This window comes from Triturus cristatus, chromosome 2_2 (assembly GCF_964204655.1).
Source record: "Triturus cristatus chromosome 2_2, aTriCri1.1, whole genome shotgun sequence".
Lineage (NCBI taxonomy): Eukaryota > Metazoa > Chordata > Amphibia > Caudata > Salamandridae > Triturus > Triturus cristatus.
In genome coordinates, this window is record NC_140582.1 from 857,179,580 (window position 1) to 857,202,682 (window position 23,103).

Sequence of the window (23,103 nt, forward strand, 5' to 3'; positions counted from 1 at the left end):
TACATATGCAAGTGTGGAAGGTCTCAGAAAGCGCTGGAGAAGCTTGAACTGTGGAGATGATTAATGGGTGTAGTTTATATAGTTCATAAAGATAACTCTGTGATTGTAGATCAGCTGAGCGAGGGGGCTAAGATGGCTATTAAATAAGATGAGGCTCAGAGAGGAGCCCTGCGGACCCCTTGACTGATGGTCCTAAAGTCTGATTGAAATAGGGTGAGATGCACAGATTGACACCCGTTTTCAAGATATGAACTGCACTAGCTCAATGCATTACCGTTTATGGCAGTTTCTGCCAACCATTAGATCAAAATTTTGTTAGTGACCTATCGAAGGCAGCCAAAAGATGAAATAATTCTGGGGCCACAAAATTGCCCTTGTGCACCTCCGTGTGAAGGTCATCCAGAATGGAAATAACAGCGATTTGGTGTCATGTGAGGGACGAAAGCCTCAATAAGCTGAGTGTAGCAAATAAGTATGATCCAAGTAATAAAATAAAATCCTATTAACATGTTTTTCTAGGGTTTTTACTGGGAAAGGTAAAAGTGATATTGAAAGGAAATTGCTCAAATTAGAACGGTCACCAGTAGGTATTTTTAGCAGAGTAACTACTATTGCATTTTTCGACTCTAAAGGAACAATACCGGAGAACAGTGAGTGGTAACAGATGGAACATAACAGATCAGGTACAAAGACAGATCTTAGGAGGTAAAGGATCAAGTGGCAAACTTGAGATAGAATTGGCAAGTTTAAAAAACTGTCTACAATCGGAGAGCAGAATTGGAGCTTCGCTAGTCTCGTGAGAGGACACAGCGATGCTGTGCTCATCAGTCCATAGTCAGTGTGCGTAGCCAAGTCGGCTACCAAGTATGCAGGTAGGCTTGCCATGAAGAGTGCTGGCGTGCCGATTGAGTCGTAGCCCATGTACAGAGTCAGGGCAGTGACTCTGTATGCCAGAGAGGCCACTGGGACATGGAAAGAACATGGTCTTATCAAGACCATCGTCTGAGGCTGCTATGGTTACCCTAGCGGACCATAGCAGATACTGAAGACCAGGAGCATTTCAACCCCCACCCCTACCTGTGGGGAGGATCTTACCAGAATCAGAGGGGTGTCGCAGGGCCACATGTGATAAATTAGAAGACTCACAACTGCAGTCCCTTCCGGGCTGCTTGTGTGGAACTTACTAGAGACAACCGCTGCAGCTTCAGCACCCATGAAGGGGGCATACTCGGAGACTATAGTCGCTCAGATTTTGCTGGTAAGACGGATTTACGGGCTAGACAGCCCTGAGGGTACTTGCTTGCCAAATAGCACTTTAGAACTGGAACACTTTTGACTTTAATAAAGAGTCAGACTGGGACTCCTGAGACTCTGACTATTAGTGGGTCTTAGCCTGAATATCCCCTATAGTGAACCGGGAATAACCACTACCACTAGTGAGAGAAAGGGAGGGGGACTCAGCAACTTGTCTATAAAACTTGGGGCTTTACCTCATATCGTAGTATTTTACTTTGTTTGTATATAAATACTCCTATTTTCTTAAAATCAAGTATTTGACTGGACAGTTATTTATTGCTGCTGCTGTTGTATTTTGATTTGTCAGCCTGTGCTCACCCCCCTGTATCTACCTCTCCCACCCAATCAGGACATGAGGAGCTCCTGTTTGCTCTGTTGCCCTCAGAACAGGGTTCTGACCGATGAATTTAATCCAGGTTAGGCACTTTCTATAACACTTGAAGTATTTAATTGCACCCTCGTGATTTTAATAGCTGGTGAATGCCGTTTCCTCTATTTTTAAGGTATGGTGCTTTGTGTTAGAAATCCCATTTTCGATTCACCATATTATTTCTTAGTATATAGACATCTTTTTGCAACAACAGTGCATCAAGATGTATTTATTCAAATAAATCTTTCGTACAGACGTGCTAACTTGAGTTCTGAAGGAATCCACTTACTAATGTTTTGTTTTCATTTTGGCAATCTTTAGTTCCGGGACCAACTGCTGGTGGGGATGGTGAAGTAACTGTGACCATGATCATGATGGCCTGGCTGGTTATTGCACTTGCCTTGTTCTTGTTGAGACCTGGAAGTCTAAGAAGATCCCGTGGCTCTGGGAAGCCTTCCAGCCCACATAATGTGAGTCACAGTGCCTGTAGCATGATTAAGGAACGCAGATACCATTAACTGTATGCATAGGAGGAATGTGAAACAGAGAAAATAAATATATAGAATGAGTAATTTGAGATTGATAGCATGCAGTATTTTGGATTCATGCATTTAGTGTCTGTATATTACATAAACAGACATATATGACAGAGATGTAGTCACTCCTCCATAGTTCAGGTTGTCTCCTCACTTCAAAGGAAAGGCTATTTTTGTACCCTTTCTGTAAGCAGATTGCTCAAACAAGTAAAGCTTTATGTGGGTTGGTCCAAAGGTTTTAGATTGGCAAATACATGATATTTGCCACAGAAATGTTTATATCTGTGTGTAACTCCTGAAGTGCTAAACAAAAGTGAAGGATAGGGCCCCTTTTTGCCTGGGTACCCCCCTAATGTTTTGCAAGATACTTGATGCCAACTTTACTGAGTGCTAACCAGGCCCCAGCACCTTTGTTCTTTCCTAAAACTGTACCTTTGTACTCACAATTGGGCCACATGTAAGTCCCTTGTGACCAGAGAGGGCCTCTGGGGGCTGCAGCATGTATTATGCCCCTCACCAAAACACCCCCACCGTGCCAATGCAGACTGGGTGTTTTGGTGCAGACCAAACTAAAGAGTCGACATGGCACTCTGTGTGCCATGCCCACCAGCACTGCGGTTAGCATGGGTAAACCACCTCTCTAGAAGGCCTTACAGCCTTAAAGGCAGTGTACACCCTATCCAGGTGAGGGCATAGCTGCAAGAGCAATATGCCCCTCCAGTGTCTCTGCAATTCACAGTTACTCTAAGTGCAGTGAAGCCATTTTGAGCACATGGGCTGGGCGTTTGTCAACACAAACTCCACAGGTCCATGATAGCTTTACTGAACTCTTGGAAGGTTGATATCAAACTTCCCAGCACATTAAACCCACACTGATGCTAGTGTTGGATTTAATGAAAAAAGTACACAGAGTGCATCTTAGAGATGCCCCCTGAAAAGTGACCAACTCTGGTGTGGTTTCTGACTGGCTCCCAGTCAACTTCCACCACTAGACAGGATTTTAAACCCCTGGGTAGAGAGCCCTCCGCTCTTGGGGTCTGGGATCAAAGCACATCTGGGCAGAGGTTTAGTGCCTCTCCCCCAGGATGGGCAGGGTCCTCGAAGAGGGAGCTTCAAAGGCCAGCCGCCTTTGTTAGCTACCCCCAGCATTTTGCTGTAATGAGCAATTGCTGGCTCCCTCCGGTTCTTACCCCCATTTTGGGCACGAGAATCAGCAGGAAAACCTAACCAGGAAGGTAGGTGTGCCCACCTTTGCCAACCCCACCCCTCAGGTGGGGAAGGAAGGTGACACACATATCTCAGTCCCCGCTATCTTGTAGATGGGGGGACCCCTCCAATCAGAAAGAGGCTTATGCCCCCTCCACACCAGGGATGGGACCCATTGGTTACAACCTGCACACCCCTGTAACACCCCTAAATCTAGTGTTATGGGGCACCCCTGAACCTTGCCTTTTCAGATTCGACATGACAAGAAGGACCAAAGAGTCATGCTGCAGAAAAGGAGGACGACAACAACTGCTTTGGCCCCAGCCATACCGACTTGTCGCCTGCTCTGAACCCCTGTGAGCTGAACCCGGCATGTCCTGCAGCCAACAGCCTCCAAGATCCCCGGGGACCTGCCCTGCTTTCTAAAAGAAATCCTATCTTCTGTGGACACCGGATTTGTCCAACACCAACCCGAGCCAAGATTCCAGATCCAGCCGGATCCGCGAGTCCTCACCACTCTGCAACCATCGCACATAGCCCGAGTGGTCCAACACTCCAGTTAGGTCCCCCGGTGATCCTGACCTGAGTGCCAGCGTTGGACGACCTCCATCGACCTTCTCATCGACCCCAGCAGCCTCATCCTGAAGAGTCCCCCCCCAACCACGACCGAAATGGTGAGAAGAATCTGACACGGAAGGACACCCCTGCACCCGCAACTCCTGAGTCCTGAGGTGCCCGACCAATGGTGTCCTGGTGTACAGCATTTTTTCATTTTCACCCTCCAGTCGTTGATTCCCTTCATCCAGTCTTCTGGCTCCAGCCTTCAGTCCTTTTCCGTGACCCACGTCCTCTATTGGAAAGCATGGGGCTCCCAATACATCCTGAGCACCCTGCACCTGGCTTCCCCTGCATCACTGGTGGTGTGGACTTGGTGCCAAGCTGGGACCCCCTTTGCCCTGACCTTAACCCTTGGAGCTTGGCTCTGGAGTCTGAGCGGCCTGCGTGTGAGCAGTCCCCAACCAAGGTGTAGCCCCATTGGCTAACATTGTCACCCTGCACTCTGCACCCGGTTGCCCTAGGGCCACTGGTGGTGGGCATTGAGTGCCAACCTGAACCTTGGGTTCTACCCTCCAAAATTCCAACTCAGAAATGGTTTACTTACCTGCAAACCTAACACTTTGTTTTTCCAATCGGACTGATGGTGGATTTTCTCTGAAAATTCATCTAAGTGTTGAACTGTCTTGTACTGCACAAAACGTAACATATTGCTTGCTCAAGAGTTAACCTGCTATCAAATGTCCTTTGTTGTGTAAACTGTGTTAGGAGTGTGTTTCATAACAAACTAGAACATTAATCTAAAAGTTATCAAAAAGTTTTGAACAGTTTACAAATCGTTTCCTACATTGAAAAAGTAATCTGAATGTTCTTACAAATCCAGTGTTTGCTGTACTTTTTCACAGTAAAATTGTATGAAGTTATCTTACCTGCTACTGAGTCTATCTTGATTCTAGAAATAATATAACAAAATAATAACATTTTATACAAACAGTTGGTCTGGATTCAGTCTTTTGAGTGTGTGAATTCATTTCTTGCCTAAGTGTGTACAACAAATGCTTAACACCACCCTCCTGATAAGCCTGACTGTTTAACCACTCTACCACAAAAGAGAGTAAGGTATTATCTACTGTAGCCTCTGCTATACCTCTGGGGATCCACTGGACTCTGTGCACACTATATCTTACTTTGGTATAGTATACACGGAGCAAGCCTCCTGCAAAAAGTACCCCATGTTTTAATGAGTTAGGGGTCATTACGTTAGTTGGTGCGTTTTTTGGTTTGGTGAATCTTCATCCTGCTGTTTTGGGGAGATATAGTAACAACAACAGTAGTACCTTTTGGAGTCATTCATACGTTAATTTCACAACTCTTAAGGTATTCTTAAAGGTATTCACAAAATCACATTAATATAAACGCATGAACAAAACAAAAACTCAGTCATTGTAAATGAACAATCGTTGAACTTAGGCATTATTTGTGCATTAGACCGTTCATATGTATTAAGTGCTCCAAGTGAGGAACCCTGCACAGCGCATAGGAGATGTAAGTAAATAGAATACATAACTACATCAATTTTCAAACTCTAGGTTCCATCTGGTTCATGAAGTGTTATTCAGGGCAAGTTATTATTCATAATATTCACCATACAGAAGGTATCAAGTTCAGTCAAAACCTACACATCGTTGACGTTTCAACTCTAAATACTTGAATACGGTGTCGTCATCATGGCACAAAACAAGTTCGATATACTCTGAATAATGGGACAAAAAGAGGTTAATTCCTATACTGTTGAATATAATTGTATGATCAAGCACTCTAGGAATAGCTTACCTTTGCCCCAAAGAGATCTTTTATTACCAGGACCAGAGAAGTAACTAAAAATTAAATTAATTACTGTGGTTAGGTACAAACACAATGTGTGCAAAACACCATGAAATGCATATTTTTTACCTGGCTTATCATAAGGAATTATGTGCTGAAAAACTCATACATAGAAGTCTTATTACTCGTACATAGAAGGCTTATTAGAGCTACAACAAGCACAAATAAATTGGTTACTCTGATAAAGTACAAGCATGGTTTCTGTGCAACTAGTAAAGGCTGGACATGTAACTTACCACGCAGTCAACATCAGTAAAGGGATTGAAGAATCCACACACTCTTTAAAAAAAAAAATATATATATATATATGTTAGTGAACAAGCCTGTTTCACAGGCGAAACGCGTCTAACGGCTGTGCTGTCATTAAATTTATTTTGCGCAACAGACAAGGCGTCGACCTTCCTTTTTTTCCAAAGGAACCCTTTGCAATATTTTCGGACCGAGCTTTGGCGGTCCGTTTGTCGACGCGCCCTCTGTTCTGGAGGTGGTGGGCATACCAGAGCACCTGGGAGAGTATATATATATATATATATATATATATATATATATATATTCACTTAAAAAACCATAGGTTTCACACACGTTATAGTTAGGAATTAGCATTTAAAAAACCTTGCAAATTCACTTAAAAAACCATAGGTTTCACACTTGTTATAGTTAGGTGGACATCTCACTCGTAAAAAACCAATGAAATTCCCCCGTTATAGTTAGTTCAGATAACTATAACTCGTGCGCCCGCAATCCATCGCTCATGACGTCGCATATTACATCACTCATGACATGGTCAGTGGCATCACTCATGACATCACTGATTATTATTATTATTATTAGATCACTTATATCACGCACGAATCATCCCCAACGGGATCTCTCGGCACTGGCAAAAAAGATCAACGATCAGAGAGAAGGAAAAGAACGGTTAGAAAAGCCATGTTTTAAGCATCTTTTAAAATCGTGACAGATTTGGGCAGTGGCGAATAGATTCAGGGAGGCTATTCCATAACTTGGGGGCTAAGTAGGAAAAAGCACGACCTCCTAACCTTGCTTTCCTAATTTTATGTTCGCACAAGGTTTTTCGATTGCTGGATCTGAGCTGTCTTATGGGCTGATACCATTTAAGTTTGTCCATAAGATAGACCGGTCCAAGTCCGTGTACGGATCTGAAAACCAAGCACATCATTTTAAACATGGCCCTTTTTCTTACTGGCAGCCAATGTAATTGGCGCAAAAGTGGCAGAGAAGGAGTTCGCGCAGGCTTATCAAGAGCAAGGCGAGCAGCCGTATTTTGCACCACCTGCAGTCGAGAAAAGAGGTCTTCCCTGATTCCGACCAGAAGGGAGTTTCCATAATCCAGGCGACTCGTTAACAGGGCCTGGATAAGAGTTTTTCTAGCACTCAGCGGAATCCAAGGGAAAATCTTCCTTAACATCCGCATGGTACCAAAACACGAGGAAGCCAGAGTTTTAACTTGAGTCTCCATTGAGAGCTGGTTATCTAAAAAGATCCCCAAGTTCCTCGCACAACTTCTAGGGATAGGGGCTGGACCTAGTTCAGGAGGCCACCAGTCAGGGGTCCAGAGGTCCGCAGCTTTGCCGAGCAGTTGAATCTCGGTCTTGGAGGAGTTCAGTTGTAAAAAATGACTCCTCATCCAGTCGGCGATGTCAATCATACAAGCTGCGAACTTAACTTTCGTAGCTGCAGGATCCTTTTCAAGGTTTATGATCAATTGCGTGTCATCAGCATAGGAAATGGCATCAAAGCCACAGTTTCTAATGACTGACGGTAGGGAGGCCACATATAAATTGAATAGTGTAGGGCTCAAAATAGAGCCCTGTGGGACCCCCTTATCGACCCGCACTGAAGAGGACACGCAAGGTCCCAGTTGGATAGATTGAGATCTATCAGATAAGTAGCTCTGAAACCACCTAAGAGCTAGGCCGCCAACACCCACCTCCCGCAATCTACTTAACAGTATAGAGTGGGAGATGGTGTTGAAAGCTGCCGATAGGTCTAATAGCACCAGCATGACCGGAGAAGCCTCATCGAGTAACAGCCTGATGGAATCCGTGACTTCAAGCAGCGCAGCTTCAGTGCTATGAGATGTACGGAAACCTGACTGAGTAGGATCCAAGAGCTTATTCTCTTCTAAGTAGTTGGACAGATGACCATTTATGATAGATTCCATAACTTTAGACCAACAAGGAAGAAGAGAGATAGGTCTATAGTTGAGAACTTCAGTAGGGTCTGCTGATGCTTTCTTAAGTAGTGGCTTAACACGAGATACCTTCCATTTTTTCGGGAAGGTGGCTGACACTAATGACATATTACAGATAGCAGCCAAAGATTCTGCAAGGATAGGGGACAACTCCTTCATAATCCTAGGAGGTAGGGGATCCAAAGGGGAACGTGAGTTGATTTTTGCCAACAGAGCCTCGACCTGGGCAACTGTGATAATAGGAAAAGCCTCCAGACCAGATGAACATAATACTGGTCTAAGGACCTGTCTATTATTTAAGTTATTGTTCCCCTCAAAAGTACGATAAATCATGGCAATCTTGTCAATAAAATGTGTCGCTAATGCGTTACAGAAATCCTGTGTAACTGGAAGGAGCACCTCATTATTCCGAGGACAAGTAAATTCTCTCAAAATCTTGAAAAGCTCCTGTGAGGAGTCCTTAGCCTCCAAGATCCGCGTACCTAAATGAGCTCTCCTAGCTCTGTTACAATTGTTTAGGTAAAGTCTGTGAGCTGCACGATAACTATCTCTATCGGCAGCTGCTTTCGATTTTCTCCATCTTCTTTCTAAAGATCTGATGCTGGTTTTTTCCTTTTTTAAGGCTTCAGTGTACCATAGCGCCGGGGCTATTCTAGGCGCGATTTGCATCAATTTCAGTGGTGCAATCACATCAAGGGCCTCCATAATGGCGGCCTCGACTCTCTCTAAAGCGACATCGCAATCAGTCTCCCCAGAAGATGGAGGAGAGTAGTTATGGCTGAAAGAGGCGGCTGTCACTCTTTTCCATGCTCTACGGGGTTCCATACGATGCTTAAGTTGTTTAGGACGCTCCAATGCATTCCAAGAGAAGCAAAGTACGAAGTGATCTGTCCAATCCACATCCATCGGGATCTCTACTTTTAGGTCCAGCATATTGGAGAAAATAGTATCCAAAGTATGGCCAGCACGGTGGGTGGGGACGGTCACTCTAGAGATAAGCTCTAAAGATTCCATACTTGCGAGCAGACTTACTGAGTCCCTATTTGAGAGGACTTCCAAATGATAATTAAAGTCCCCCACCAGTAAAAATCTAGTTGACCCTAGTATAAAGGGGGCCAATCTTTCAGAAAGATCAGTGCAAAAGCTCCTATTTTCACTATTCGGAGGATGATATACTAAAGCTCCTGTCAGCTCAATAGTGTGAGCTTGTTGCATTCGAAAGATCAGTAGCTCAAGAGAAGGGGAGGATACCCTATCCAGAATTGTTATATGATACGAACAGCGAGTTGCAATAGCCAGACCTCCACCCCTCTTTCCAACTCTATCCAAGCGTATGACCGAGTATTCACCTGGGAAGGCCGTTTTTAAAGAGGAAATATTTTCATCGTTGAGCCAAGTTTCTGTGAATAAACATAAATCCGGCTTAACGCGGTCTAACAGGTCCCAAATTTCCGTGGCATGTTTTGGTAATGAGCGTACGTTTAGATAAAGGCCTTGAATGGCGAATGATTTCCCCCCGGCTTCTTCTCTTCCTCCTCCCCCACAGCGGGTTCCACCCGCTGATCTAGCTGACCCTTCTTTGGCGTACCCACATATGGGGAAACAACGGCAGGAGGACGACTATAGCACGATAGATTACTCTCCTGCATAGTCACAACTGTGTAGTTTGCCGATTTCTCCCCCAACCATTTGGGGACCTTCTGACCCAGGCTTAACAGATTTTCTCGAGGATACACTATCCTCCGGGCAGAACATACCTGAGCAGACGTCATGTCAATGCAACCAGCAGCCGGCAGCGTACGTGCCGCGGACGAGCGCAGACGAGCTTGCCTTTGGCGCGCCAGCGGCGCGCCCGCTGCGCGGCCGTTTCCGCTCTGCCCTTTATACCCCCGGAAGGCTGCACCGCTAACCGCAATAATGGCGGTCTATCATTTGCCGATCGGCGGTAGAAAGTTACCCCCCGCAAATGAGGCACTGAGGCAGAAAGACTGACCCAAGTAAGCGCCGATTTATTCTTTTTATAATAAGTTGTAGGGAAATACAGACACAATGTTCTCCTATTTGCCAGTTCCCCCCAATTCCCACATTCAATAGAGCTCTTCGGTTAATTTGCCCAGCATAAAAGCATCACACAAAGAAAACAAACTATAAGAACAATGATTTTAAAAGCAATGTTTCAGCATAAAACGGAGGCAAAAATGCTTAGTCTTTCTCTGTCACACTAGTCGATGTTACCGCTGCGCGGCCGCTTCCGCTCTGCCCTTTATACCCCCGGAAGGCTGCACTGCTAACCGCAATAATGGCGGTCTATCATCTGCCGATCGGCGGTAGAAAGTTACCCCCCGCAAATGAGGCACTGAGGCAAAAAGACTGACCCAGGTAAGCGCCGATTTATTCTTTTTATAATAGTTGTAGGGAAATAAAGACACAATGTTCTCCTATTTGCCAGTTCCCCCCAATTCCCACATTCAATAGAGCTCTTTGGTTAATTTGCACAGCATAAAAGCATCACACAAAGAAAACGAACTAAAAGAACAATGATTTTAAAAGCAATGTTTCAGCATAAAACTGAGGCAAAAATGCTTAGTCTTTCTCTGTCACACTAGTCGATGTCGACATCATCCTTGTGATAGAGTGGCGGTCGCGCGAGTTATAGTTATCTGAACTAACTGTAACGGGGGGATTTCATTGGTTTTTTACGAGTGAAATGTCCACCTAACTATAACATGTGTGAAACCTATGATTTTTTAAGTGAATTTGTACGTTTTTTTTAAATGCTAAGTTATGGGTTTTAAAAAAAAAAACTTCACCGTGCGCGCACCCCGCGATTTTTTGTTAAAAAAAATAAAATGTTTTTTCACCCTTCGGGGTCCTGTAGGGACCCCCTGACAAAGGCTAGGGGGTCAGGAACTCTCTACCCTGCCTCCTTTTCACGTTCGCCACCTCTATTTTTCACTCTCGCACCCAATACAAACAAAATGGTGGCCGACACTTCCTGATTTCGACCGATTCGAACGTTGACTGACATGTAACCACCATTCAGAATTACGCTCGCGCTCGTTAGGGTGCGCGCACCGTGCGCGGCTATAGATATTTATGTGCTTTAACTGCAATTTTCTCAGGAAATACTGAACAGATTGTCTCCATACATGCAAAAGGCACATGCCTGACCTGAGGACTACCCCGCTGCCAAATTTCAAGTAATTCTGTTCATCCGTTCGGGCTGTACCTTCGACTAAAGGTCCTATGGGAAAATGCATGGGGAAAGCGCGTTTTGGGACCCCCCTTTTTTCTCGGCCCCCGCTTGACGAATCACCCCGAGACTTTCAGGGTAGGAGCTGAGCGGAGCGCCCCATTAGTTTTGAAAATTTTGCGAGGATTCGTCAACCGGCGCCAAAGTTATTCAAAATAGAATTTTCAGATTTCCTATGGAAACACGGTCCTAACTATAACTATCTACTGGCGACCGCCAGTAGATTATATATATATATATATATTACCTACTGGCGGTCGCCAGTAGGTAGTTATAGTTAGGACCCTGTTTCCATAGGAAATCCGCAACATTCTATTTTGAATAACTTTGGCGCCGGTCGACGAATCCTCGCGAATTTCTCAAAATAGGTGGGGCGCTACGCTCCGCTCCTACCCTGAAAGTCTCGGGGGGATTCGTCAAGCGGGGGCTGAGATAAAAGGGGGGTCCCAAAACGCGTTTTTCCCATGCATTTTTCCATAGGACCTTTAGACAGGGCTACAGCCCGAACGGCTGAACAGAATTACTAGAAATTTGGCAGAGAGGTAGTCCTCAGGTCAAGGAAGTGCCTTTTGTAGGTTTGGTGTAAATCTGTTCAGTAGATTCTGAGAAAATAGCCTTTAAATCAATATATATATCTGAGCCAGCTTACGGTACGCTTACCGTAAGCTTACCGTACGCGTACGGTGGCGTGCGCGAGCGCGATTCTGATTGGCTGTTACATCTAAGTAAACATTCGAATCTGTCGAAACCAGGAAGCGGCGGCCGCCATTTTCTCTCTCGCACTCTGAGGGGGGGGCTGTAAACAAAGGCAAAAAACATATAAAGGGGCTGTTTAGACAGCGCCCATGCACATAGCCATGTTAGTTGAGTCCTCAAAGATCCCCCAAGGCCAAAAACGGTAAATTTTTATTTTTTGAAAATTTCGCCGATTACGCTTACCGTACGCGTACGGTGCGCTTACGCTAAAAATTTTAATAAAAAAAAAAAAACACTCTCTGTGCATGGCATATTATTGTCATCACTTACAAATTAAATTTAACAGATTACCTATCACAAGGAAGCGCATAATATGTCCTCCATGTGCGCACGGTGCGTAACGTGGGCACTGCGTAAAGTAGGTTTCACACACGTTATAGTTAGGAATTAGCATTTAAAAAACCTTGCAAATTCACTGAAAAAACCATAGGTTTCACACATGTTATAGTTAGCGGAAATTTTACTGATAAAAAACCAATGAAATTCCCCCGTTATAGTTAGTGCAGGCAACTATAACTCACGCGACCGCAATCTTCTGCTGATGACATATGTGTCTTTATGAAAAAAAAATATTTGTAATATATGTATAGCTAAAAATGTATGGAAGAAGACATGGGCAAATAAGTGTCTAAATACAGTATTAGCATCAGCAGAGGATTGCGGTCGCGTGAGTTATAGTTGCCTGCACTAACTATAACGGGGGAATTTCAATGGTTTTTTATCAGTAAAATTTCCGCTAACTATATGGTTTTTTCAGTGAATATATATATATATATATATATATATATATATATATATATATATATATATATATATATATATTACCTACTGGGTTGTTATAGTTAGGACCTCGTTTCTATTCAAAAAGCGTTTTTTCTTTCGCCGATATCTTTGGCGCCGGGTGACAAATCTTCTTGAAATTTCCAAAAATTAATGGGGCGCTCCGGTCAGCTCCTGTCTTGAAAGTTTCAGGGTGATTCCTCAAGCGGGGGCCGAGGAAAAAGGGGGGACATCAGGACACAAGAGCACCTCATCGCCCCACTAGCAGTGCGCCTAGAGGCGCGTTTGTAAAGTGGTGTAAAAAGGAGGATGGCCTCGGACCACCTCTCTGAAATCCAGCTGTGTGTCACTTACTAGAGGTACATGGTGGGCTAGTTGGCCCCCAGGGACCCTCAGTATTCAAGGGGACTTAATCCCCCAACTTAGAACGCGCCAGGGGGTGCGTTTGCAGAGTGGTGGAGAAAGAGGGCATGGCTTGTCCACCTCTCAGCAATCCCACTGTGTGGGGCTTACTGGAGGTAAGAGGTAGGCTAGTTGGAACCTAAAGGACCCCCAGCAGCGAAGGGACTTCAATCCCCATCCAAGAGTGCGCCAGGTAGCGCATTTGCTGTGTGGTGGGCAAAAGGGGGCTTGGACTGTTATGAGAACTTAGCAATCCTTGCTGTGTGGGACTTACTGGAGGTAATAGGAGGGGTAGTTGGCCCCCAAGTTTGTCGTTGCGGGCCTACTACCCCTCTTCTTACCTGTAGTAAGTCCCACACAGTAGGATTGCTAAGACATCTAAGGAGGACATGCCCCCCTTTCTCCGCCACTCTGCAAACGCACCTCCCGGCAGGCTACGGGATGGGGGATGAAGTCCAATTTAATCCTGAGGGACTTTGGGGGCCAAGAAGCCCTCTTGGTACCTCCTGTAAGTCCCATGCAGCGGAATTCCTGAGCGCTGGTCGGAGGCTCGGCACCCTTTCTCCACCACTCTGCAAATGTGACTACTACTTAAAGAAGCATCTTTCTGCACCTCTGACTTAGAGGTAGTTTTAATCTCCGTGCTCTATTATGTACTAGGGCCTTACAGAGGAGGTCATGCCAATCACAGGGGTACCCCAGCGCATAGTGTTCCCTAGTGGATGTAGGTGTTTTCACTGTATTCTAAGTGTCTTTAAGCATAGCACTGGCTCTAGGCCTGGTTAGTCAGAGTCAGTTACCACCAGTACCATCAGCAAAAAGTTGGGGGCACAGGATGACTTTGGCACAAGGCCTCTTTCTGTTCGTCTGTTGGTTCTTTGTGCACATGTCTTGCTTCGATCTACGCCTTTCTTCCTCTTTCTGCACTTGCCCTACCTCTTTAGGCATAGTTAGAAATTATCTTTTAAAAAACATTTGAAATTCACTGAAAAAACCACAGGTTTCAGGGATATTATAGTTAGAAATTAGCATTTAAAAAACCTTTGAAATTCACTGAACAAAACCACAGGTTTCAGGGATGTTAGAGTTAGTTGGACATTTCACTCCTACAAAACCAGAGAGATTCGTCCGTTTTAGTTAGTTCAGCCAACTATAACTCGTGCCCCCGCAATGCACTGCTGATGAAGTCACATATTACATCATTCATGACATGGTCAGTAACATCACTGATGACATCATCCATGTGATAATCTGATGCCCCTCCTCATACCCTATTATAACCTTTGATACACCCACTCTAAAATACAGACTACCATTTTCGAAACCATACACACACCAATACCAGTTACTACATACCCACTCACTGATTCCTAGGTCTACACACACATCACCCATAAAGTCACTCATACATGCAATCACCCATCAATACGACACTATCATATTCACTAGGCCTGGGCTAAATTTCCGTTCCGCTCGCGGAAATTGCGATAATTTGACATTTTTGTGTTCCGCGGAGAGCGCGAAAATGTCAAAATTTCCGCATTCCGCAGTTTAGTGATAATTTGGTTCTTGCTCGCGCTGTAAAATAATACATGCGCGCGCGCGCGATCGCCTTACCTGAATCCCCGCGTTCGCCGACAAGTTTTCCCGATCCGGTCGCTTTCTCCACAAGATGTTGGATTGTTGGTAGCCATTTGCGCTGTCTCGCGACAGTTCGCGCCCGCAGTAACGTCATGCGTCGCGCGATCATGTCTTTCTTCTCGCGATCATGCACCGCGAGAAGAGTGAAAATAAGATGGCCGTGCCCGCAAGCAACCGCATGGGTAAGTTGGCGAGCCGCGAACACGCAGAAAATACCGCGAACGGGCGGGGAAAAAACTTCTGCATCTTCGCGATATTTCCGTGTGTTTGCGGAGATTTTAAACATTTTCGCGATAATTTGCGAAAGTCGCTTTCGCAAATTCCGCCCACCCCTAATATTCACTCACATACCTATACAGACACTTGCATACCACCACTCATCCATAGAGTTACTCACACACCTAGTCAGTCATGCAAAGAATCAATCACACTCCCATTTACTCACCTATACAGTTATACACACACCACCTCGCTTATTCAAACATATACTAACATATACTTACACTCTTGTACAATAACTAATACAAGCACACACTCATCCATACACCCACTCTCACAATCACTCACTCTCACATAGTCATTTATATAATCCAACACTCACATACACTGCCTTTCACATATATAGTTACTCACACATGTACCACTGAGACATCTAAACACTCACCAACACACCCATACATACACTCACCCACCCATACAGCCCTTCAAAGATGTACTCTTTTACACCCAGTGAATCACCCACTCACACATCTATGCTCAAAGACAGACACCCGACACAGACACTCAGACACCCATACAGATACTCGGACAACCAATCAATAACCCATATAGACACTCATTTAGCTACTCACCAACCCATGCAACCGCTCACACGCCAACTGACAAACTAAACTGTGTGACTGTCTGTATCAGTCACTAACGCATGCATTCAGTAAGACACATTTAATCACTCACTTATACAGTCAGTCACGCACCTACTAATTCATCCATTCAGACACTTATACACCCACTCATTCTTCAATACACCTTGGCATATATATATATATATATATATATATATAAAACATATTTAAACTTCACAGAAGCACACAGTCACTGGATGATGTCATCAGTGCTGTCATTTGAGATGTCATCAGTGATGCCATCAGTGATGTCACTGACCATGTCATGAATGATGTAATTTGTGACGTCATCAGCAGTGCATTGCGGGGGCGCGAGTTATAGCTGAACTAACTATAACAGCTGAATTTCTCTGGTTTTGTACAAGTGAAATGTCCAAAAAACTATAATGTCCCTGAAACTTATGGGTTTTTCAGTGAATATATATATCAAAGAAAAGTGAGTTGCACTTTCTCTCGGCGAACCAAAGACAACACGAGTCCCAAATTCTTCGGCACGAATATTTTATTCTTCGAGCTGCAAAATCTAAATCTGACGCGTTTTGGGCGGGTGACCTTGCTCACAGATGAGATATATATATATAATATATATATATATATATATATATATATATATATATATATATATATATATATATATATATATATATATATATATATATATATATATATATATATACCCCAAGTTGCCCACAGCATTGAGATAAACCCCAAGTTGCCCACAGCATTGAGAACGCACTCGCTTCACAAGAAATCTTCCGATTTATTCATGGACAACAAGCTGTAGCATTCATGTTGGTTCTTTGTCCAACGCGTTTCAAGGCTCCTGCCTCGTAATCATGGATCGTTTTACCACGATGAGCAGATGACTCTGATTCAGCCTGCTAATTTCAACCCTCAGTGGGCGTTGCATTCCATACGTCATTGCAAACAGCGAGTGCGTTCTCAATGCTGTGGGCAACTTGGGGTTTATATTTACGACATGGCAGCCCTGCCGTGGAGAACGCACCGTCCCCAGAGACACGAGTGGGAGGCTGGGAGTAGGAACTGTGCCTACTCTGTCAGTGCTTCAAAAGAGGATATAACGAACTTGCTCAGCGAACATGGCCTACTTAAGGTTTTTAATTACCACACGGAAAGCAGAGCCCACTGGAGGGTGAAAACAAAATCTGAACTTGACCACAAGTACCAGCCTGCTCTGTTTGCAATGACGTATGGAATGCAACGCCCACTGAGGGTTGAAATTAGCAGGCTGAATCAGAGTCATCTGCTCATCGTGTTAAACCATCCATGATTACGAGGCAGGAGCCTTGAAACGCGTCGGACAAAGAACTAACATGAATGCTGCAGCTTGTTGTCCATGAATAAATCGGAAGATTTCTTTTGAAGCGAGTGCGTTCTCAATGCTGTGGGCAACTTGGGGTTTATATATATATATATATATATATATATATATATATATATATATATATATATATATCATCTGTGAGCAAGGGCACCCACCACCGGAAGCGGAGCACTGCATTCTGGTTGTTGGAGTTCTCGACCACCTTGGGAACTACTAGCAGGGGGAGCTTCGTTCTACAGGGCGGAGCTTTCATGATGACCAATAAAAGCGGCAGGAACATTTATCCGATAACGATGGAAGCCACCTGTTAACTTGGGCGCTGAGGAAGGCAGTCATTGCCGAAATGCATTCGCCATGTCATCTGTAAACCAATAAAGGCTTCCTTGAACTTCCCTTCTGGGTCCTGCTCTTTCGCAAGGATGAGATTCGTTTTATTTAGCCTGTGTCAGCCAGAGACACATCACTGCGACCCCCGCTTCACTAAGGACTGGACCGAAACTGGCGCTGCTTCGGCTGTTCTGTTTACTTCACGGTAGTGAATTGGTTTGTGTCCGCCTCGAGGACTGGGAGCTCCGGAGCAGTGGTGCGGTGATTTCATTGCACTTTGGGCGGCGTGTATCTGCACAGCTGCCCCTGCTGATGAAAATCCTGAGACTTGGGGCTGAAGCGGTGAGGGGGCTCGGGGAAGCGTTTCTTGGACACCACAAACAGGACATTCTGGCCAACATCCATATCGGAATCCTACATTCCGCCCCACCACATGGTGCAACATGCCCCCCATCCACCACTTACCGGAAGCGGAGCACTGCATTCTGGTTGTTGGAGTTCTCGACCACCTTGGGAACTACTAGCAGGGGGAGCTTCGTTCTACAGGGCGGAGCTTTCATGATGACCAATAAAAGCGGCAGGAACATTTATCCGATAACGATGGAAGCCACCTGTTAACTTGGGCGCTGAGGAAGGCAGTCATTGCCGAAATGCATTCGCCATGTCATCTGTAAACCAATAAAGGCTTCCTTGAACTTCCCTTCTGGGTCCTGCTCTTTCGCAAGGATGAGATTCGTTTGATATATATATATATATATATATCATCTGTGAGCAAGGGCACCCGCCCAAAACGCGTCAGATTGGGGGGAGGGGACTTGGTCGTAATTTGTTGGTGCATTGGCCACTTAGCACCTGGGCACCCCATCCTACAGCAGTGCAGTAGATCAAGTGGCAACTTTGGTGATTTTCAAAAACTTTGGAAAACTGCTGCACCGCCGCTATTCCTGCATCCAGCAACACTTGTTGGGGCGGACTCTGATTATTTAATCTATGCCGGGATCTTCCGAGGGCTGGAATGGCGGCAGGATGAAGGCCTCTGGGAAAGGTAGTACTGTGCGCGAAGTAGTGGTGCTTCTGGCGGGAACGAGGTCGCCACCCACTTGCGGAAGGTACTTACCCTGGATGCCTCAATCTATGCCACTCCCACCACGCTCTGCTCGCCTATCGGAGCGAAGCCGGCGCTACTTAAATCTGGACACTGACAGCACTTGTTGTTCGAAGAGGCATCTGAAGAAGGAACTCATTCCGAAATGCATTATGCCTGGTCAGTAAAGCTGCCGATTACCTGCAAGCCTGTGCGTGTGCCTGATCCTTTCATCTGAGGGGACTTGGTCGTAATTTGTTGGTGCATTGGCCACTTAGCACCTGGGCACCCCATCCTACAGCAGTGCAGTAGATCAAGTGGCAACTTTGGTGATTTTCAAAAACTTTGGAAAACTGCTGCACCGCCGCCATTCCTGCATCCAGCAACACTTGTTGGGGCGGACTCTGATTATTTAATCTATGCCGGGATCTTCCGAGGGCTGGAATGGCGGCAGGATGAAGGCTTCTGGGAAAGGTAGTACTGTGCGCGAAGTAGTGGTGCTTCTGGCGGGAACGAGGTCGCCACCCACTTGGGGAAGGTACTTACCCTGGATGCCTCAATCTATGCCACTCCCACCACGCTCTGCTCGCCTATCGGAGCGAAGCCGGCGCTACTTAAATCTGGACACTGACAGCACTTGTTGTTCGAAGAGGCATCTGAAGAAGGAACTCATTCCGAAATGCATTATGCCTGGTCAATAAAGCTGCCGATTACCTGCAAGCCTGTGTGTGTGCCTGATCCTTTCATCTGAGGGGACTTGGTCGTAATTTGTTGGTGCATTGGCCACTTAGCACCTGGGCACCCCATCCTACAGCAGTGCAGTAGATCAAGTGGCAACTTTGGTGATTTTCAAAAACTTTGGAAAACTGCTGCACCGCCGCCATTCCTGCATCCAGCAACACTTGTTGGGGCGGACTCTGATTATTTAATCTATGCCGGGATCTTCCGAGGGCTGGAATGGCGGCAGGATGAAGGCTTCTGGGAAAGGTAGTACTGTGCGCGAAGTAGTGGTGCTTCTGGCGGGAACGAGGTCGCCACCCACTTGGGGAAGGTACTTACCCTGGATGCCTCAATCTATGCCACTCCCACCACGCTCTGCTCGCCTATCGGAGCGAAGCCGGCGCTACTTAAATCTGGACACTGACAGCACTTGTTGTTCGAAGAGGCATCTGAAGAAGGAACTCATTCCGAAATGCATTATGCCTGGTCAATAAGGCTGCCGATTACCTGCAAGCCTTGAAAAAATACAATACTTAGTCTCTTCAAGCCTCATAATACAGTGACTAAATTCCCTCGTGGAATAAGAGGAAACAAATTTACCAGGGCTCACACTGCAATGAATCCTCAAAGTAGAGCTGGCAAGGCATGCGTAAGCGAATTGAATAAATAGCCTGGGACAACAGATGCGCATGTGTGCAAGTAAAATTAGAGTGGAATAATCATAATCATAAAACACTGTGTCCTGAGGAACTATGCAAAGTGCCCTGAGGAAAGATGCAAAGTGCATAAGACCAGCAGGAACATTTGCCTATATGCCAGCTCTAAAATCTACACAGAACCAAAAATATCTGTATTCAGCAGCACACATTAGCTGTAGTAAATATTTTTAGGGAGCTAAATAAAAGTACTCTGCTCTAAAAACAGACGTATGGGGCGATTTCGATGTCGGGCAGAATTGCTTCACAGTCTCGTACACCGAACTGCCCAACACCTGAACGGCGGTCCCGCCTGCCTCATTAGGATGCACAACATTTCACTATGGTAGCATGCATTACGGACGAAAACCAGCTGTAATACATGCTCCCATAGGGATATTGGAGGTGTGGTTCATCCCTGCTACGAGGTGCAGGGATCAACAGGGGAGCATCATAGGTTCCCCTTTGGACCCCAACCGGAGGCCGCACACACAAGGGGGCCCTGCTGGGTGCCTCCAAACACGCTTTCTGACATGGTTTCCATGTTGGACAGGCCGGCATGGAAACCATGCCAAAAACTGTGCATCATAATCCCAAGGGCAGAAAGGCCCGCCCTATGGGATCGCTAGCCGGTTCCATCTGGCTGACGGGCTCCTTGAGCCCATCTAAAGCCTGCAAGAATGACCGGCTGATTTCAATTCCGACCGTCTGCATCATAATCAGCCAGTCGTAATTGAAACAGACAATGGTGGTCGGAAAGCCATCGGGCTCGGATGTGTTCATCCTGCTCCAGTTCGGTGTCGTTACCGATCATCTTTTTGTCGCGAAATCCTCACCCATACTTCGGTATTGTTTCGGCCGTGTTCCCCTTCGACGCGCATCTCTACCAGACCTTCAAATCTTCGATTCCGGTCGTCGACGCAGGCCTTCGGGCCTATCTGCGCCATTAATCATATGGCAGATCTGTTAAGTCGACAGACACAACAGATTCACAAGTAGGAACTTCACCCACAGGTTCTCCAACCATTCTTCCAAATGTGGGGGCAGCCAGAGATAGATCTCTTTGCTACACATTATAACACAAAATGCCCAAGCTTCGCTGCCAGATATCCACACCCATTGTCCAAAGGCAATGCGATATGGATGAATTGGTCAAGCAGATTTGCGTACGCTTTCCCGCCTCTCCCACTCATTCCATTAGTGGTACGCAAGCTACAACAACAGTTTCTCACACTGATCCTAGTTGCTCCAACGTTGGCCAGACAACCCTGGTACACAACATTACTGGAACTATCAGTAGTCCCGCACCAAAAACTACGCCTCTCCCCACATCTCTTAACACAGAACCATGGAGAAATCAGATACCCAGATCAAGCACAGCTTAACCTAGCGATCTGGCTCCTGTGAAGTCCTAGAGTTTGGTTACCTCCATCTTCCCCCTGATTGCATGAACGTTATCAAAGAGGCTAGATGTCCACCACTAGAGCCTGCTATGCAGCCAAGTGGAAAAGATTTGTTATATACTGTAACAATAACAACATCAACCCTCTAGATGCCTCCACTCAGCACATCATATGTTATCTTCTGCATCTTCAGAGATGTAACCTAGCATACATATCAATTAGGTTACATATCGCTGCCATTGCAGCTTACTTACAAAATAGACAGCACCTATCACTGTTCAGGGTGCCCGCCATTAAGGCATTTATGGAAAGCCTCAAAAGAATAATTCCTCCCAGGGTACCTCCTTCTCCCGTGTGGAATCTAAACATCGTCCTCTGAAGACTAATGGGTCCTCCATTCGAATCTCTGTATAAATGCGAACTACAATTCCTAACATGGAAAGTCGCTTTCCTTGTGGCCATTGCATCTCTTAGAAGAGTCGGTGAGCTACAGGCACTAACCATTCAAGAACCATTTTTACAACTCCATCATAACAAAGTGGTTCTCAGAACAAATCCCAAATTTCTTCTTAAAGTTATCTATGTAAAGAGAGCACTCCTTTACTATATAGACAGAAAAAAACCTTTTCGTAAAACAAAACAACTTTTTGTATCTTTCGCACCGCCACATAAAGGCAATCCCATATCAAAATCTGGCATTGCAAGATGGATTGTCAAATGTATACAAATTTACTACCACAAGGCAAAACGAACACTATCTATTGCCCCTAAAGCCCACTCTACCCAAAAGATAGGGGCTTCAATGGCATTTTTAGGGAACATTCCCCTAGATGAGATCTGCAAAGCAGCTACATGGTCTACACTTCACAAATTCACAAAACACTATTGTGTAGATGTGCAGGCAAAACAACAAGCTAGTGTGGGCCAAGCTGTACTTAAAACACTATTTCAAACTACTGCAACAGACACTGGTGGTCGTCGCTAAGGAGGAGCACTGCTATGCAATCTATGCATAAGTGTGTGATCTACAGCTCATATGCCTCGAACGGAAAATGCTACTTACCAGTATGCATCTGTTCTTTGCATGTAGAGCTGTAGATCCACACACTGACAACCCACCTCCCTGGCTACCTTTATCTGTTCCAGTATTATCTTATTTAGATAAAACATACAGGGACATGTTTTCTGTTTCTTACAAAACTCCATCATTTCCCTTCTTGGCGAAAAAACAATCTGACGATGGAGTCGATGCCCATGCGCACTATTGTCCAAAGGAGGAGCCCCTATCCCGTGACTTCCAAAAACTTTCCAGGACAACAAGAAAGTGCAAACATCCGGGCCCAACACCAGATGGCGATCTATGCAAAAGTGTGTGGATCTACAGCTCTACATGCCAAGAACAAATGCATACTCGTAAGTAGCATTTTCCTTGGGTGGCAAGGGTATTTTTAGATTTTAGGGTATGAGTATTGTGTGGCCAGGGTATTTTTAGGGTTTATGGTGGGTATGGGTTTTTGGGTGGCAATGATATCTTTAGAGTTAAGGGGTGTGTGGGTTTAGGAGTGGCAGGGGTGTTTTTAGGATTTAGGGTGGGTTTTATTTTTTGGGTAGCAAGGGTATTTTTAGGATATGGGGTGGGTGTGGGTTTTGGGTTTTTGGGTGGGAAAGGTAATTTTTATGGTTTATGGTGGGTGTGGTTTTTGGGTGGCAAGGGTATTTTTAGAGTGGGTGTA

The 23,103-nt window shown here is 45.3% G+C and overlaps 1 protein-coding gene across 2 annotated transcripts in view; it reads left to right on the forward strand.

The window, feature by feature from the left end:
- SMIM14 (small integral membrane protein 14) overlaps nt 1–23,103 on the forward strand; it is a 402,244-nt gene that overhangs the window by 314,746 nt on the left and 64,395 nt on the right. For both annotated transcript variants that reach the window (XM_085642242.1, XM_085642243.1), the window contains one exon: nt 1,988–2,136. In XM_085642242.1, the coding sequence (XP_085498368.1) occupies nt 1,988–2,136 (149 nt within the window). The remainder of the gene's footprint in view (nt 1–1,987; nt 2,137–23,103) is intronic.